The 14,266-nt window shown below is 38.8% G+C and overlaps 2 protein-coding genes across 2 annotated transcripts; one reads left to right on the forward strand and one right to left on the reverse strand.

Moving 5' to 3' along the window:
- Positions 1 to 864: 864 nt before the first annotated feature.
- On the forward strand, positions 865 to 9,103 carry LOC103506916 (WASH complex subunit 4). Its single transcript, XM_026821905.1, has 5 exons — positions 865 to 888; positions 1,082 to 3,486; positions 6,248 to 6,562; positions 7,754 to 8,102; positions 8,267 to 9,103. The coding sequence occupies exons 2-5, from the start codon at positions 1,092 to 1,094 to the stop codon at positions 8,535 to 8,537; spliced, it is 3,330 nt and encodes a 1,109-aa protein (XP_026677706.1). The 5' UTR covers positions 865 to 888; positions 1,082 to 1,091; the 3' UTR covers positions 8,538 to 9,103.
- Positions 9,104 to 10,292: 1,189 nt separating this feature from the next.
- LOC103506917 (CTP synthase-like) lies at positions 10,293 to 14,254 on the reverse strand (the record flags this gene model as incomplete). The annotated part of the gene is made up of 4 exons (XM_008471342.1): positions 10,293 to 10,519; positions 11,829 to 12,008; positions 13,300 to 13,538; positions 14,031 to 14,254. Coding segments are annotated over 4 exons (870 nt in total), but the record flags the coding sequence as incomplete, so codon positions are not given.
- Between the last annotated feature and the right edge of the window lie 12 nt (positions 14,255 to 14,266).

The following is a 14,266-nucleotide window of genomic DNA, read 5'->3' on the forward strand; positions in this document are numbered from 1 at the left end:
AACTTACTTCTCAGTGAATCGTTTCCACATTTTCATTTCCTTCACTTGAGTTTCAGCTCCCACCAGCTTCAGTCTCTCGCGGAAGAAATGCAGAACACCTTGCTTCTCCAGAATCAGAGGTACCTGATGAGAATAGAATTGAAGTTGAAGCTACTTCAGTCTACTTTAATGATAGACTAAATCCTCATGAGAGGAAATGTAGAAGATAAAAGGAGCATAGGACTTCCTATAAGCTCCCAACCTCTCAAGTAAGAATGGTTGGTTATACTGCCCGAATAGGACTGACAGCTCACCTCCATACACAAAAGGTCCAATCCGAGGCTTAGATGTAGGGACAAACACACAAAGGAATAGGACTTTCCAGTCCTCTTTACCCTGGCTGTTTAAACAAGCTTTCATATAGGAGTACATGTGACTATGACACAGGATTCAATACAAGCAGGGCGCGCTACGATACTGTAAATCCACCTAAACTTCATCAAATCATAGGTAACTACTCGGGTTGAGCAATGGAACTCGCTTGATAAGTGAGAGCCTGTGGGTTCAGCAGCTCGATCCGACAACCAGGGCCGGAGTTATGACCTAATCAAATTTTAATTTTTAAATGTTCTCCCACCAATAGGGGAAGAACCAAAATTGGGAAATTAATATTTATGGGTGATTTGTGCTTCAAATGGTTCCCACTGCTGTATATTGAAATTCAGACCTAAAAAATGAAATTTAGAAAAAAATTAATCATGAGTTTTTCTTCCTTTTCAGCCCAGCTATTAGGCTTGAGAGTAGGACACCTGCATTGTAAGCTTGAGGTCTCGAGTTTTGTTCCCACCCAGGACAAAATAAAAACTCAACAGTAAAGGTTCCATTCCATTGTGCCCATTGAGATGATGGGTAGGTAATAGGTATGCACTTAATATTAAGTGAATGCACACTTTTGAAACTAACCTATTATCTTTGTTTTTTCCCCCTTTTTTTTTCTGTGCCCATTGAGATGATGGGTAGGTAATAGGTATGCACTTAATATTAAGTGAATGCACACTTTTGAAACTAACCTATTATCTTTGTTCTTCCCCTTTTTTTTAAGGATAATTAAAATGTGGGATGAAGATAAAAGTCTGCAGGACTCTACCAATAATATTTTGGGAGAAACCCAACTTCAAAAATTTGGCAAATTTCTGTTCAACTACACAAGCAAATTGGACCAATTAAAAGGAACTCATTTTGAATATCCAAATAGCAACAAGTTTACCTATGTGAAAATCAGGTTACTCTACCAAGAAGAAAATGTGGATAGTGAATATCAACAAGAAAATCTTATCAATTTAGTAAATACTGATAATGTTATTTACAATAAGATTATTGTAATCTTCACACATCTTAACAATGAAATCAATTTCATTGTGAATCAAATGAAAAGTAATTATTATAACTTGCTGCTATATTATGGAGAATCTGATACACCAGAAAACTTTAGCCCAGAAATACAAATCAGTAATATGTTGGGGAAATTACAAGAGTTGCTAAACTTGGTAAAATATGCATACAAAATATTAAATGAATGTATGAAGCAACTGAATTCCATTTACTACTTTCAATGGAATAACAAGTGTGTTGGTGATAACAACATTTGCTTATATGATATGTTCCTATGCTTGAGTGAATTACTTATGAGTTTTGCTACGTTGGATGAAATAGTTTCCAATCAAGCCCTGTTCATTGATCACTGGAACATTTACAAGCAAGCCATCATCTGTCAAATACAAAGTAATTCCTTGGATATTGATAGCAAGAAAGTAAAAATTCTTCACAAAATGATGAATGATATTGAAAATGTTCTGTTGTCTGGGAAAATATTTTCAAATGCAATGCATATAAAGTGCAATGAAATGAAAACCAATGCAAAACTCTCTGCAAGTATGTTGAACTATATCAAGCTCAATATTACCAAGTTTGAGAATAAGCAGCTGAGTGTACTAACTTACCACAAGTGCCTCCATTTTATCAAAATCTGTATGTTGTATGCTTTCCATATTAATACTAATGGTATGAATGACAAGAAATTATTCCGTCAAGTATGGGAATGCTTCAAGAAGTATACTTCTATTACAATATATTGCAATATTGTATGGTTCCCTGATGTATTCTTTCAACGGCATGTTAACATCAACATCAATAGTATTATAGACAAGAAATCTGTCCAGACAATCAGTTCAATCCGAGATAATTATATTTTGCAATCACATGAAAATCTATATAAAGAAGTAAACATTTACTACATCTATGTGCTTAGTTGGATTGTCAAATTTGATCACCTGATCAAGAAAGATATAAGTTACATGAGGCTGAATGAGATCAAGCAAATTGTCAGTATACTACAGGATGGAATCACACTAAGTGGAAAAATCAAACGAATTCTAATTAATATAACTAACTTGTACTACACATTGAACAAACCTATTGTGAAAAATAATGTTATGTACATTTGTAAATTAGCTAAATCCTTGAAATTCATTGAACTCTCGTTTCAAAATAACTTCATTCACATTTGTGAAATATTCAACAAAATCATTAGTTTTCAACAATACCAAAGCCTGTCCCTGTTGAGTAATATTAAAAAGAATGTGAATGCTAGTAAAAATGTTGAACTTCTAACCTCTCTGGTTCTAGTAGAGAAACTATTAAAAGGCTCTTGTAGCAATGATAGACTGCTCATCATTAAACATAGTTTTGCATTCATGAATAAAAGCCTGATCAAAGAAGATGATTTCAACAACCTGTACAAAAGTGTGAATCATTTGAGTATGATCTATAACTTGGAGAACATCATAGGAGATAATTGCAATCTGTCATTTCTATACTTCCATAAGAACTTGATAAACATCTACATTAGAAACAACACAACAAATCATTTGTACATTAAATACATTTCCAATATAATTAATGATGTGTGTGATATCAACCCCAGTGAGAAAGATGTCTACTTGAACGAGATTCAGAACAACATCATAACTCCCCTCTGTACAAACATAGAGACTGATCTACGTCTGCATTCCCATCTACATTTACAAGTGGAAAAACTGACACTTGATAAAGTAGAAAACAATTTGAATCATGAGTTCCTTCTGAATCCAGAACTATTCCTGATACTCAATGAATACTTGGACATCAAGTACAAAATCGAGAATTACCTGGACAAAACGTTCTATGATCTCACCACCATTGCGTTGCATAATTATAAAACCTACAATGAAATGAGAAACATTGCCAAGTACAAGTTCCAGTTGAATGTGATACAAAACAATCTACCCAGTAAAACATTGGACAATGGGATCGATATTCTGTTTCTCATAAGAAATATCAACAGCTTCATCAACAACTACAACTATAACATCAACAATCAAATATTCATTGAGAACAAGAGCAACAGTAAATTCTTGAACACCATCACAATAGCACATATTGCAAACAATATCCGGATCTATGGAATAGGTGAGTGTACCCTGTGAGATAGGACGGAATAGGATATTATTTTAACAGGTTTAACAGGGGGAACTGTAACTGCTAAGGTCTTATCGTCCCGAAAACGAAGAGAGAAGGTAGACAGGATAGGAGAAAACCAGCCGTTCCGAGATCAAACCTGATCTGTTTAGGATAAAATCCGCCCCGGACGGGAATCGAACCCGCGACCTACCGCTTACAATAATACTCACCCACTCCGATGGCCTATGAGGGATATGTGAATCCCGTGCCGATCAGACTGCTTGCCTCCAAAGAACTCCATGTTGTGTCAACTCCTCCCAGTCGTTCAGCCCCCATCTGTTGCACAGTCTCTTCATCTCGTTGATCCAGTGGTCTCTCTGGTAAACGTTTGCCTTGATGTGTGTTGGAAGCTGAGAAAACGAGCTTTCTAGCCATGTATGTCACATTTGGACGAAATTCCTCTAAGCTCCAGTGTGAATGAAAGTTCGCGAAATACCTATTAATAAATAATAAGCAAAAAAAGTAAAAAGGCCACTTGAAACTCTCCATACAGTGCTTTCTTGCGGTGATATTTGAAAGCTACCAACAGAGTCATGAAACACGAAGAATTTTTTTTTTTCGTTTCTTTTGAAAAATGCTCCGGATTCATGTGGGATTTAATAAAATGTGGGATTTTTTTGTATATTTTTTCCCTCATCATTGACTTTTGTACCTTTTCGTTGGTAACTTCTACCAATGAAATTGTCGGGATTTTGTCGTACCCTGTATAATTTTTGGATTTTTTTCTACCAACGTTTGTAACTTCAGGGACATATTTGACTTTTGTGTTTGTGTTGTTTGTATTGGAAATTTTTGGGCATGTTTTGTTCGGCTGTGCTCGGGGGACTTCGGAGAAAATGGAGCCCCGTAACGAGCCTTGGCGGCTTGTGTTCACGATTTCACGCACTTAAATGGAGCAAAACGATTTTCAAGATATGAAAAGAACAACTTTGAAAATGTTATTTTAATGGAATTTAAATGGTAATATACGGATACAGGTACCTAGAAATCTACTAGTCCTTTAATTTGGGGCCAAATATCAATTTCTATACCATCCCGTCCGCGTGGTTTACTTGGAGTTAAATTTTGAGAGCCCCTGGGAATGCGCATTTTCAGCAACTACGGGGACTTTTGAAAAGTTGCACAAGTTGATCGCTATCTTCTCATTGCCATTTTTTCAAAATTTTCCCGTAACGAGCCTTGGCGGCTTGTGTTCACGATTTCACGCACTTAAATGGAGCAAAACGATTTTCAAGATATGAAAAGAACAACTTTTAATGGAATTTAAATGTTATTTTAATGGAATTTAAATGGTAATATACGGATACAGGTACCTAGAAACCTACTAGTCCTTTAATTTGGGGCCAAATATCAATTTCTATACCATCCCGTCCGCGTGGTTTACTTGGAGTTAAATTTTGAGAACCCCTGGGAATGCGCATTTTCAGCAACTACGGGGACTTTTGAAAAGTTGCACAAGTTGATCGCTAGCTTCTCATTGCCATTTTTTCAAAATTTTCCAACTTTTTTTTTATCAGTGGTGGTTGGTGGTTGTCTTCGCTATCGCTATTATTAATTATTTTCCTATCAGTTATCAGTATCAGTTCAGTTGGCAAAGAACTCCATGTTGTGTCAACTCCTCCCAGTCGTTCAGCCCCCATCTGTTGCACAGTCTCTTCATCTCGTTGATCCAGTGGTCTCCCTGGTAAACGTTTGCCTTGATGTGTGTTGGTGCCTATTTATTAACTTACTTACTTTCCGTGTCATTGTAAAAGTTAATATAGAACATAAAAACAAGCATCATTCAATAGGATAAGGAAAGTCGTGTGATGTTCACACCAGATTTTTTTTATCAGTGGTGGTCTGGTGGTTGGTGCTTGGTGGTTGTCTTCGCTATTATTTTCCATTTTCCTATCAGTTATCAGTATCAGTTCAGTTATAATGTTGGAATGCCTATTTATTAACTTACTTACTTTCCGTGTCCTCTTCTTTCTCATCAAATCTTTCTTCCCCAGTAATTTGAGACGTGGATTGCCCTCTCATTTGCCGCAAGGAGATCTGCGTGAGTGCAAGTCGTCTCCATTTGTCGTGTTCAGTTATAATGTTGGAATTTGTACGATAATTAATCTATTTGGTGATAAGAACAAGAATATAACCCTTCATGAGATACAAGTATCACGTAATATACGCCAGTAAAACAGGTAAATTTCGAATAGAGCTATTTTCTCTTTATTTAATGGAGCCGAATAACAACCCTTACTTCATGAGATACAAGTATCACGTAATATACGCCAGTAAAACAGGTAAATTTCGAATAGAGCTATTTTCTCTTTATTTAATGGAGCCGATAAGACCAAAGGCAAACCGGATTTGAAAATTAATCATGAGTTTTTCTTCCTTTTCAGCCCAGCTATTAGGCTTGAGAGTAGGACACCTGCATTGTAAGCTTGAGGTCTCGAGTCTTGTTCCCACCCAGGACAAAATAAAAACTCAACAGTAAAGGTTCCCTTCCATTGTGTCCCCAGAAGTTTGAGACGTAGATTGCCCTCTCATTTGCCGCAAGGAGATCTGCGTGAGTGCATGTCGTCTCCATTTGTCGCCAGTCTGATCCAAATCTTTCTTCCCCAGTAATTTGAGACGTAGATTGCCCTCTCATTTGCCGCAAGGAGATCTGCGTGAGTGCATGTCGTCTCCATTTGTCGTCAGTCTGATCATCTCTGTCTTTTCTCAGGGATCATCAACACGCTGATCAACTACATCTACCAGTACCTCTGCAAGAAGCTAAAATTCCTCATCAAGTATCTGTACAACGAGAACATCAAATCCAAACTGATCAAGGAAATCAAATTCTATCGCGACAATAAGATCAAGTTCAATCAAAAGTATCCGTTCGATCGAGCGGAGAAGTTGCTGAAATCGGTAAAAACGATTCAAGAAGAACCGGACACGACCGATGAGAATGGACATCTTAATTATTTGGAGCGATTCCGTGTGGTGATCACTCAGGTTGGAAACGCGATCGGCCTCATACGAATGATTCGGTCAGGTAAGATTAGTGTAATAATAATTATTCCAAGAGCGTAATAATATGCCAGCCACTCATTAACAGGTAGACCTGACAAGTACACCTGACAGACGGACCTTTTCTGCCGTATCTGTCAGGTCTACCTGATCGTGTGTGAACTCATCAAGTATCAGGTAGACCTGGCAGGCGGATCTAATCAGGTCTACCTGATAGTGAGTGGCTGGCCTTAGATTAGTGTAAGTAAATGACGCAGGTGTAAAATTGTCCGCTTTTTTTTTTTTTTTTTTTTTTTATTCAATTTGCAAAAAAAAAATTGTCAAATTTTCTGAAATTTTGGAAAAAGGTTCCTTTTAGGTTGTAGATCGAATATCTCTATGGGCCGAAGCTCAGAAAATGTACGGCTTTTGCGCTATACAAAGGTAAATTTTGGCTAAAACGGACCATTTTTAGGTGATAAAAGTGTTGATCAAATTCGTTGAAATTCAATCTTTTTCAGAGGGACGGCCGTAGAGGGATTCAATTTAAATTTATTTATTTCCTTTTTTTACAATATTGGAATCTTAACCTAGGCTTAATCTGTGCTTCCAAAGCCTTAGATTAGTGTAAGTACCTACTCTAAGCTCGGTACATACGATATGACGTGTGTTCCAACCTCGTGTTTTGACAGATCTTTGTAATGTTACAATATGAAGAGTTGAAGAACATTAAAGTTTAAAATATTGGGATTTTTTTTCTCTCTTTCTTGGTCCAATATTATCTCTCACCATTTAGTGAAAACCATTGAAGTTTTAAATGTCACGTTCACGCTATCTTTATAACCAGGTTGACTGCATCTATTGTCACGCCAAGGCATTTTCTCTTCATTCCGTTTGTCAGTGTCTACATTTGCTGATTTCAGGAAGTCTTCACTATTGCGCCAACTCGGTTCAGTTCGTTCCCAACTTGGACTCGGTAGATGATATCGAGGCCAAATTCCTCACACCCACCGATAATGCCTTAGATTAGTGTAAGTACCTACTCTAAGCTCGGTACATACGATATGACGTGTGTTCCAACCTCGTGTTTTGACAGATCTTTGTAACGAGTGAAATTCGCGCAAATATCGCGTACAAAATACACCACGCTATCTTTATAACCAGGTTGACTGCATCTATTGTCACGCCAAGGCATTTTCTCTTCATTCCGTTTGTCAGTGTCTACATTTGCTTTCAGGAAGTCTTCACTATTGCGCCAACTCGGTTCAGTTCATTCCCAACTTGGACTCGGTAGATGATATCGAGGCCAAATTCCTCACACCCACCGATAACAGCGAGGCCACCGAGGCCAAACCAAACAAACTATCAGACAACACACGGGAGTGCTTGAAAAACCTGGACACGGTTCTCAAGAAATCAATCAACAACCTTCACGACTCGACGGACTATTTCAAACTTATCATCAATGTGTTCAAACCTCTGCTTTCCAACACAAATATCAAACACTTCTACATTCTCATTCCGTCTCTGATCTATCACTACGTCCAATATATCATCAAAATCAAGGAGAAAGTCAACAAGATCAAGTCTAACACGTTCGCGTCATCAATGTGTTCAAACCTCTGCTTTCCAACACAAATATCAAACACTTCTACATTCTCATTCCGTCTCTGATCTATCACTACGTCCAGTATATCATCAAAATCAAGGAGAAAGTCAACAAGATCAAGTCTAACACGTTCGCAATTAGTTCGCAAGAGATTTTGAACTTTACTGATGATGGGTTCATTTTGGGACTATCCTATTTGATCAAGATCTTCAACGTACATAACCTGTACAATAGTTTGGACTTCTATGCGAGTGTTGTGGAGAAGTATAGAGTTCCAGCACAGGATGGGAAGAGTGGAGTTGTGAATAATGTGGAAAACTTGACACTGAAGACGTCTCAGTTGTATTGCAACGAGTTCCATTTGTTTTATTATAATCTGAACAGTGTACATGTGTTCTTTGATCAATACTAGAGCAGCCTGCCTTGTAAGCGCTAGGTCGCGGGTTCGATTCTGAGCTAATCTGCAACCTCAGTGGTGTAGTGGTTAACGCGTTGGACTTCGGATCTGGAGGTTGGTGGTTCGAGTCCAAGTCATGTCATAAAATTTATCTAGGTGTAATAATTGGGGAACAATATTTGTGACAAGCATTTGAGTATGCTTAACAGAATTGAAGATTCCTTTTTGATCAATACTAGAGCTGAACAGCAAGCCTAGTTCGCTTTAAGAGTAGCTGCCTTGTAAGCGCTAGGTCGCGGGTTCGATTCCAGCCCTTAGCGAATTGATTATTTGAATATTTGGTCGATATCACAGGAGACCGAGCTAATCTGTAACCTCAGGCGTTCTCTGCCACCCAACTCCACGCAAGGCCCTCAGTTTATCAGGATGATATTACCACTCCCGAAACGCGGCAGGTCTGATAAGGCCTGACTCTGTGCCACCTATTTATTATTGTATGTATATTATTACCAAGTATACTTTTGTTATTTTATTATTTATATCAATAAAATATTTTTACAAGATTGTTATAACTTGTAGTAGATTGGGCCGCTCATTTTTCATATTTCTAGTGAAATAAACGGGGGTATTCTATTTAAAAAAAATCTGGTGTGAACATCACACGACTTTCCTTATCCTATTGAAAGATGCTTATTTGGGTGTTTTTCTATTGTAACTTTTACAATATCGCTAACCGTTTAGTCAGTATAGCTGAAAACCGCCAAAAAAGTGGTCGAATTACCGCCAACCGCATCATTCTTCCCTCTGTCAAAACTCTTGAAAAAAAAAAAAAAAATAAAAAATAAAAAAAATACTTTTCGTGATATAAGATTATAAGAGATAGAGAGACATAGAAACTTTGCAGTCCGCTTCATTGATTGAAGAGATGATAACATTAGAATCACGTGTAGTTCAAATATTTCAAGGTTATCATGTTAGAATTCAACATTGTTTGATTACTTCCTAATAGAGTTGGCAAAGCACCAAAATATGATCTCATCCAGACAGTAAGCTTAGAATGATGTTGCTCACTACACTAGATTGATATTTTGATCAAAGATTGAACATTCTAGGGTGAGGCATTATCTCATCAAAGTTTTACTTTCTGTTACCATCTGATCTGTACAAGACAGTGATTTCTTATTCATATAGGAAATAGGTACCTAACTACTAAGATTTGGAGAATAATCATGCACTAAACATAATTACCAAAGTCTCATTAGTCACGCAGGAGATCAAGATCTTCAACGTACATAACCTGTACAATAGTTTGGACTTCTATGCGAGTGTTGTGGAGAAGTATAGAGTTCCAGCACAGGATGGAAAGAGTGGAGTTGTGAATAATGTGGAAAACTTGACGCTGGCACATACTTCTTGTTAACTTCATACCGGTGTCGATGTCTCTCTTCAATCTTGTCTCTGTTACCGTAGAGGAGTTAAAATCCACCTCGGGCGGGAATCGAACTAGCGGCCTAGCGCTTACCAACCAAGCTAACTAGGCTGTTTGAAACTTACCAGTGAATAGAAAGCCATGTTTCTCATAGTCTGGCACATACTTCTTGTTAACTTCATACCGGTGTCGATGTCTCTCTTCAATCTTGTCTCTGTTACCGTAGAGGAGTTAAAATCCACCCCGGGCGGGAATCGAACTCGCGGCCTAGCGCTTACCAACCAAGCTAACTAGGCTGTCTGAAACTTACCAGTGAATAGAAAGCCATCTGCTTCCAAAATTTAAAACTCGATCTTACCCGAATCGTCGTCGTCAGTTTCCGTGACCTGGCGGCATTCCTTCTCAATGTACGCGTCTAGTTTGCCAGCGGCGGCCAATATGAGGCCGAGGAACGGCGGTGAAGGCCGCAGGGGCCGGCTCAGATACTCGGGATGGAATTGTACGGCCACATAGTACGGATGATCCCTGAGCTCGGCTATCTCCATGCGGACCTCTTTCTCATCCACCCCTGGAAAGAAAGGGATAAAACCATTAACTTTTGATAAAAATTTTAATAAGGGACTGACAAGAAACGCAGACTTTATTCGAATAGGAAAAGGCTAGGAGGAAAAAGAACATTTTTAAATTTAATTAATGAAAAAACACAAAAAAAAAATCGAAGTCGGAATCAAAGGGAACTTCTTTGAAAGGCAGAAAAAGGTGTATTGAGCCTCTTTAAAAAATCTAATGAATTAAAGAGACCCTCTTTGAAAGGAAAAAAAAAGGTGTACGACCACCTGATCAGGCCCGTCTGTCAGGTCTACCTGAAGAGCACACACACTATCATGTAGACCTGACGGTTACGGCTGAAAAGGTCCGTCTGTCAGGTCTACCTGATAAGCACATACACAGTCAGGCGGACCTAATCAGGTGTACCTTTGATAGTGAGTGGCTGGCCTAAAACTATCGCTTTACAATTTGGACCAAGTTAGACGAAACTTAAGTACCAGTGAATAGAAAGCCATCTTTCTCATAAACGCAGGAGACCTATTGATTTTTATTATTAAGACATTTGATATTTCTTTGAAACTCACCAACATAATGTGTAGCCATTGTTCACATTTGTTTTTGACTTTATAATGTTGTTTGTTCCCAATTTCTTATTCCATTGTCCTTGAAAGTAGTCCCCTAAAGTACCTCTCTAATCAAATCCTTCTTCTCTCACTGCTATGTGTTAGTTCTTTGTTACTCACACTTCAAATTTTTACTGTGTCACTACCTAGTCAGAAAAAACCTGAGTTCTTATTTATTTATACTTTTTTTTTTCAACTCTATATCATCAAACTCAACTTACTTCATGTGTCCACAATAGCAGTCCCCTAAAGTACCTCTCTAATCAAATCCTTCTTCTCTCACTGCTATGTGTTAGTTCTTTGTTACTCACACTTCAAATTTTTACTGCGTCAACTACCTAGTCAGAAAAAACCTGAGTTCTCATTTATTTATACTTTTTTTTTTTTCAACTCTACATCATCAAACTCAACTTACTTCATGTACCTATTGTGTCCACAATAGCCTCATGTTTCAAAAGAATTTTTTAAGGGGGTCAAAAAAAATAAGTAATAATATTAATAAAAACACCACCAATAACAAAAATTTAACATGCCCAGATAATAATCATGACACTCACCTCTCAACTCTCGTACAGTAGCCTGTGTGGGTTTGGTTTTGAATTCATTTTTTGACTCCATCAAAGGAGCCACATGTACACAACAGAAATTGTCAACTCCCACTCTGAATTGAAACTGACGGAATGCTTCGACAAATTTGAAACTTACCAGTGAATAGAAAGCCATGTTTCTCATAGTCTGGCACATACTTCTTGTTAACTTCATACCGGTGTCGATGTCTCTCCTCAATCTTGTCTTTGTTACCGTAGAGGAGTTTCAGCTTGGATTTGTGCTCGGGTTTAAAGTGAGTTTCGTGCTTGCCAAGTCGCATCGTGCCGCCCATGTTACCTGAAAATCGAGAGCAATAATGGAGCAGTTGCAAATGGGAAAATATTATTAATAAAAGGTCAATTCCTACGTAAAAAGTCGGGAAAAATCCAAATCTAAGGTTGTAAGATATTTCAAACTGACCCAACAGTTAGAATGGACCTTCACAAAGTTACCGAGTTAACATCACACGACTTTCCTTATCCTATTGAAAGATGCTTATTTGGGTGTTTTTCTATTGTAACTTTTACAATATCGCTAACCGTTTAGCCAGTATAGCTGAAAACCGCCAAAAAAGTGGTCGAAAGCCGCCAAAAAGCGGTCGAATTACCGCCAACCGCATCATTTATCTTAACCAAAAGTTTTGTATTACATCCTTGTCACATTTATGGACTACATACCAGATTTCAAGTCACTACCTCATACCGTTCCCGAGATATTATAAATTACACCTACCGAGTAGCCCATAGGCGGGCTCGGCTAAAGAAGTTAGCCAAGGTGAGCCTGAGAGTTGGAACGCTGAATGTTGGATCCCTGACCGGTAGAGGAAGAGAAGTAGCAGACCTTATGTCCAGAAGAAAGATACAGATATTGTGCGTACAAGAAACCAGATGGAAAGGAAAGAAGAAGCTTACGATCGAGTGCCACGTGAAGAGATATGGAGATGTTTGAGAGAGAAGGGAACACCTGAGAAGTTATGTGAGGATAGTGAGAGACATGTATGAGAGAGCGACAACAAAGATAAGAAGCAGTGTGGGCCTGTGCAAGTGGGTCTGCACTCTGCACCAAGGATCTGCCCTAAGTCCATATCTATTCGATCTGACAATGGATGTCTTAACAGAAAATGAGGATAGTGAGAGACATGTATGAGAGAGCGACAACAAAGATAAGCAGTGTGAGCCTGTGCAAGTGGGTCTGCACCAAGGATCTGCCCTAAGTCCATATCTATTCGATCTGATAATGGATGTCTTAACAGAAAATACTTAAATAGGATACTTCAATAGGAAAAGGCTAGGAAGAACAAAGGATAAGATAAGAAAATTAAAATAATAATAAGGAACGCCATTTTCACTTGGAGTCAAACTTACATTTAATTCTTAAAACTTACAAATTTAAACATGGCTAGAGACCATCACCCCGGTGTGTATGGCAGATGAAGAAAATATACTTTTCTTCATTCTGCCTATTCTGTCATCACCGTTCGGCTACAGCTGACGCCGCTATTACAACAACTTGTAAGATATTTCAAACTGACCCAACAGTTAGAATGGACCTTCACACCGAGTCTTCAACCAAGTATTGTTCTACTAACCTGGATTGTGTTCTGGCATATACACCACGACAGGATGTTCCAATGTCTGGCCGGGAGGTTGTTCTTCCTCCGTATCTGCATCCTTCAGCCCCAGCACGCTACGGCCATACTCGATGACCGCTGCCTGTAGCCCGAGACATATGCCGAGGAATGGCTTGTTGTTCTCCCGCGCCCATTTGCACGCCGCGATCTTACCTTCGAGCCCGCGCTTGCCGAAACCTCCTGGTACTATGATACCACTGGGGAAAATAGAAATAAATAAATGTTCAAAAAAAGGTTTAAAAAAGAAGAGGTTTGACAGTGGGCACTCTTGTCTGGCTGGGGGACGTTAATCAGGGAGTAGACCAGTTTATTATGGCTGGTAGGACTTTAAACAGGGAGTAGACAAGCCTGAATTTTCCCTCGCTAAAGAAATAACAAAGGTTGAGTGCGAAGGGCATTCACTCGTAAAATTTGTAGCCAAAACCAAATGTCAGCCCAAAGCAATCACCCTCGTTAGGGCTGATTCAGATGCTGACGAAAATTATCCGTTCATGATAAAATCAGCCCCCGTGCGGGAATCAAAACCACGGCCTGGCGCTTACAAGGCAGACGCGCTACCAACCAAGCTAACTAGGTTGGCTAAATAAACATTTTAGTTGCTTGCTAAGGCAACTTCAAATGGAACTTAACAGGCCTTCGACGGGCTGAAAAATTATTGGTGAAATTCAGTATCACTATTGGACACTTACTCAACCTTACAGAAGTCGGACCAGGTCTTGTGATACTCGGCCATGTTCCCAGTCTTCGGGTCCATACTTAGGAGTTCGGAGTCGAAATATTTGAGCTGGAGGTGTCGATTAGAATGGTAGGAAGCATGCTCTAGGGCGCGGGTCAGAGAAGCGTAGCAGTCCTCGAATTTGGTGTACTTGCCCACGAGACCAATGGTGACGGTCTTGTTCAGACGATCGATCCTGTAAAAGGTGAG

Source organism: Diaphorina citri, unplaced genomic scaffold, assembly GCF_000475195.1.
Source record: "Diaphorina citri unplaced genomic scaffold, Diaci psyllid genome assembly version 1.1 scaffold274, whole genome shotgun sequence".
Lineage (NCBI taxonomy): Eukaryota > Metazoa > Arthropoda > Insecta > Hemiptera > Psyllidae > Diaphorina > Diaphorina citri.

Excerpts from the sequence above, each read along its gene's own strand:
- LOC103506916 (XM_026821905.1), top strand. The coding sequence starts at position 1,092 with ATGTGGGATGAAGATAAAAGTCTGCAGGACTCTACCAATAATATTTTG. Across the intron at positions 3,487-6,247 it reads TATCCGGATCTATGGAATAG|GGATCATCAACACGCTGATC; the intron begins GTGAGTGTACCC and ends GTCTTTTCTCAG. Across the intron at positions 8,103-8,266 it reads GAGAAAGTCAACAAGATCAA|TTCGCAAGAGATTTTGAACT; the intron begins GTCTAACACGTT and ends GTTCGCAATTAG.